At 42.4% G+C, this 4,165-nt stretch overlaps 1 protein-coding gene across 1 annotated transcript; it reads left to right on the top strand.

Moving 5' to 3' along the window:
* The first annotated feature begins 2,822 nt into the window (after positions 1–2,822).
* Tas2r39 (taste 2 receptor member 39) lies at positions 2,823–3,785 on the top strand. The gene has a single exon (XM_048337728.1). The coding sequence runs from the start codon at positions 2,823–2,825 to the stop codon at positions 3,783–3,785; it is 963 nt and encodes a 320-aa protein (XP_048193685.1).
* Positions 3,786–4,165: the final 380 nt, after the last annotated feature.

A 4,165-nucleotide genomic window follows, 5' to 3' on the forward strand; every position in this document is an offset into this window, starting at 1 on the left:
AGAGAGAGAGGAGAGAGGGAGGGAGGGAGGGAGGGAGGGAGGGAGGGAGGGAGGGAGGGAGGGAGGGAGGGAGGGAGAGAGGGAGGGAGAGAGGGAGGGAAAAAAGAAGGAAGGGAGGGAGGAAATAAAGAGAGAGACAAAGAAAGAAAAAGAGAGAGAAAGACAGAGAAAGAGAGAGGGGGAGGGAGGGAGGGAGGGAGAGAGGGAAGAAGGAAGGAAGGAAGGAAAGAAGGAAGGAAGGAAGGAAGGAAGGAAGGAAGGAAGGAAGGAAGGAAGGAAGGAAGGAAGGAAGGAAGGGAAAAAGGATATGAGAGAAGGGGAAAGGTGGGGAATAAAGCCCAGCTTAGCTGATTCTGTCTTAATAGGGCTTATTTCTTAGGTTTGATCATTGCATCAAAAGAAACATTAGAGGAAGCTGGTTTGTGAGAATTCTCTGTGCTATTTTTACAGCTCAGCTCCGTGTCAAAGGTATTTCAAAATAACGATGTAAAAATATAATCAAATAAACCATAACCTCCCTGTTCATGTGCTTCCGTTTTATTTAGAGTTGGGGCTCGCAAAAGCTTAAAGTTAGGGGAGGCAGCATTTCCGCGCCACCTTTCCTCATGCCTCTCATTATGTAATGCTTCTCTGAGCAGATGGTTAGAGGACATTCATTAACCCCCAGCAAGTGTCTATGCTGTGTCCTATGTTTCACCAACAGGGCTAGGAGCATGGATGGGATACAACGGTAAGCAAAGCCAATTAGGAGAGGGTAGAGCATGGTAGTGCACACCTGTAATTCTAGTACTCAGGCTGTGGAGGGACGAGGATTGCAATTTTGAGGCAAGCCTGGGTTGCATAACAAGACTTTGCCTCAATGATAATAAGAATAAATATTCTATGAGGGGAATGGCATTAGACCATGAGGCTGTGCCCATCTTCCCTTGTTCTCTTGGAAACCTGGATTATCAGACATGAGGGAAAGAAAGCCAGTGGGAAATAATAGGCCCTAGATATTCCAAACCTCCACGTATACATAGGCAGAGCCAAAGAACTGTTATTATACTACATTCAGAAGAACTATTTGGAGCTTGGGAACAGAGATTTTGAGATGCTAAGGTGGGTATAGTGGTAGCACTTGTAATCTCAGCATCCTGGAGGCAAAGGCAGGAGAATCCTAAATTCAAGGCCAGCATGGTCTACAGAAGGAGATGGTTTCCAATCAAAACCAGCAAAAGATGAGATGAGATGGTTAAGATTTATAATAACTGACTAAAATTAAACTGAAACGCTTTCATAAATTTTTGCCTAGCTTAAAAGCCTAAAGAAAAATATAAACATTATAAAGATTTCTAGAAATCTGTTACCTTCCAGCTGCCCCTCATTAGACTTACTTCATTATTATTATTTTAGGATATGTATGCCATACGTACATATTCATAAAGTTAACTCACTTCCATAGGGAGCCCCTGTTACCACTGTGTAACCTATGCTTGCACTTTCAAATCAGATAAAGGTGATACATTTTCCATCTCTTCTGGTTTTAAAATTCCAAAATTGAATGGATGAGGTGTTGGCGAGCCTACCTTATAGAACCCAGGAACTTTCATTCAGCTTTTTCTTTTCCTAGTGTTTTCTTTAAAATGATAGCGAGTGTGGGCGTGCCTGTGTTATCACAATATGCACGTGGATTGCCATGGTGGCAATAAACGAAACTCATGCTGAATCCCGGGCAAGAGCAGAACAGGTGATCCTAAGGAGACCGGTACCCAGCGGGGAGGGGAGGAGCAGCCAGAGCGCAAATGGGTCTGAACACAGTCAAAGCACTTTACATGCATGGATGAAAACCAAACGCTGAAATGCTTTTAAGAAAGAAGGATGACAGAGAAGGAAGGAAAAAGGGGGCTTCACCAGCGTGCCTCGTAAGTAAGTAGCTATGTAGGTGTGTATGTCAAAGTCACTGAAACCGCCTTGTGAAACTACTTGTGGTAATTAAAAATCATGAAAGAAATGGTTGCCTCAAGTAATATGTCTTGTAGATAAAGTCCTATCTCTTACATATGTAGTGTCTCCTTGCTTTATTATGCCCCTTCAGTACTAAAGACATTATAGAGGCTACCAGGAAAAAATGTCAGTGAAGTCAGTTGTTTATATAGTCTTTGTCATACACAAAAGAATTCACACAGGTCTGGACAGAACAACCCAATGAGCAAGGACAAGCTCTAAGACCAGGTGATAGGTTTGAATTCCAGCTCTAGCATAATCTAGCTGAATGCTTTGGATAAGCTATCAAAACGAAAAAGAAAAACCTCTGTATGCCTCAGTTTCTCCATCTGCAAAATGGAAATAACAAAAAAAAAACCATGCCTCATAATGTTGTCAAGATATTTAAATATAATGATATATCCAGATTGTTTGGGCACTTCCTGCCATGAAATAATAAATATATATATATATATGTATGGACACACACCCCTTCATGATATTAATTTCAATCAGTTCCCTCGGTGTGCACAAGTTCATATTAACTAGTTACCAGAGAGCATAGCTCTTAGAGCCATGTGCATGGTTTGTCGGGGAGAATTCCTTGAGCCCCCAACTGAATTCATACCCACATATTCAAAACCAAGGAGAGAACTGGAAACCAGATCCTCCCATCATTTGTATCTCCATATTTAGAGCTAAGAATCTTGATATAAACAAATGGAGTGGATTTGTGAATGGCTTCTCAGCTACCTCCTCCTGTGACGTGATTTGTGGGAGCTCTTGAGGCTCCTGTCTAATGCCAGGGAGACATTTTCTTCCATACATCAAAGAAGAGCACCAACCTCAGAATGGCGATGTCCAGCAAGTCTGTAGACAATGACTGGTCCCCATTTGTCTTGGCCTCAGTTTTTATCATAGGCGTTGGATGCACAGCCGGTGTCATTGCAAATGGATTCATCGTGGCTATCTATGTAGCTACGTGGATTCAGAAAAAGACACTTTCAACAAGTGGCAGGATTCTGGTTTTCCTGAGTGTATCTAGAATAGTTCTCAACAGCCTTATGATACTAGAAATTAGTTTAGTCTCTACGTTCTCGCTTACTTTTTTCAAAGATAGATTCTATACGCTATTCAAGATAAGTTTTATATTTTTACATTATTGTGGCCTCTGGTTTCCTGCCTGGCTCAGTTTCTTCTACTTCATGAAGATTGCCAATTTTTCCTCCTCACTTTTCCTCAAGCTGAAGTGGAGAATTTCTGGATGGATTCCCCGGCTCCTGTGGCTCTCTGTGCTGATTTCCTTCAGCTGCAGCCTGGTTTTCTGCAAGGACACCATCACGCTGTTCAATGATGATTCTCATGGTATCCGTTTCCACAATTCCACGAAGGGGCTATCCCACATTAAGACCAATATGACCATCGTGGCTCTCTTCATTAGCCTGAGTATCCTGGTTCCTCTGATCATTTTCATTGTGGCGGCCACCATGCTGATCATATCTCTCAAGAGACATACCCTGCACATGAAAAGCAGAGCGACGGGCTCGCGAGATCCAAGGATGGAAGCCCACATAGGGGCCATTAAAGCAACTAGCTACTTTCTCATTCTCTACTTTTTCAATGCAGTTACTCTATTTCTTGCTATATCTGATATCTTTAAAAATAGTTCTTTCTGGACTATTCTGCTCAGAATCTCCTTGATCACCTACCCAACTGCTCATTCAGTTCTACTGATTCAGGACAACCCCGGGTTAAAGAGAGCGTGGAGGAAGCTTCAGTCTCAAATTCATCTTCACCCAGGAGAGTGGATTCTGAGATAAGCAACGAAAGGGAATGATGTGGGCTGACCCAGTCAGCTCTTCCATTCCATTGCCTAGGCCTCTCCTTTCTTCTTCCTTTCTGCCTCAAACCTGATCTGATCCTCTCACCTGACATGGGTGGTTTTTTGTTTTAATAGAAGATTTATTTTCACTTTTCTCTTTTGTTTCATGGGCACTGTCTTGCATACTCCTTGCCTGAGCCTTCTTTGTGTATCTCCTCTTACTCTATCTTTAGCAGTGGTTCTTGACACTGACTAAATATTAGGATCTCAACAGAAAGAACCAATGACCAAGACCAGCCAGGGATACTATGATCAATGAAGTCAGAATTTCTGGTTTGGGAACTTAAGGCAAATTTCTGCGTCCTCTTTGTGATTATG

Source organism: Perognathus longimembris, chromosome 2 (assembly GCF_023159225.1).
Source record: "Perognathus longimembris pacificus isolate PPM17 chromosome 2, ASM2315922v1, whole genome shotgun sequence".
NCBI lineage: Eukaryota > Metazoa > Chordata > Mammalia > Rodentia > Heteromyidae > Perognathus > Perognathus longimembris.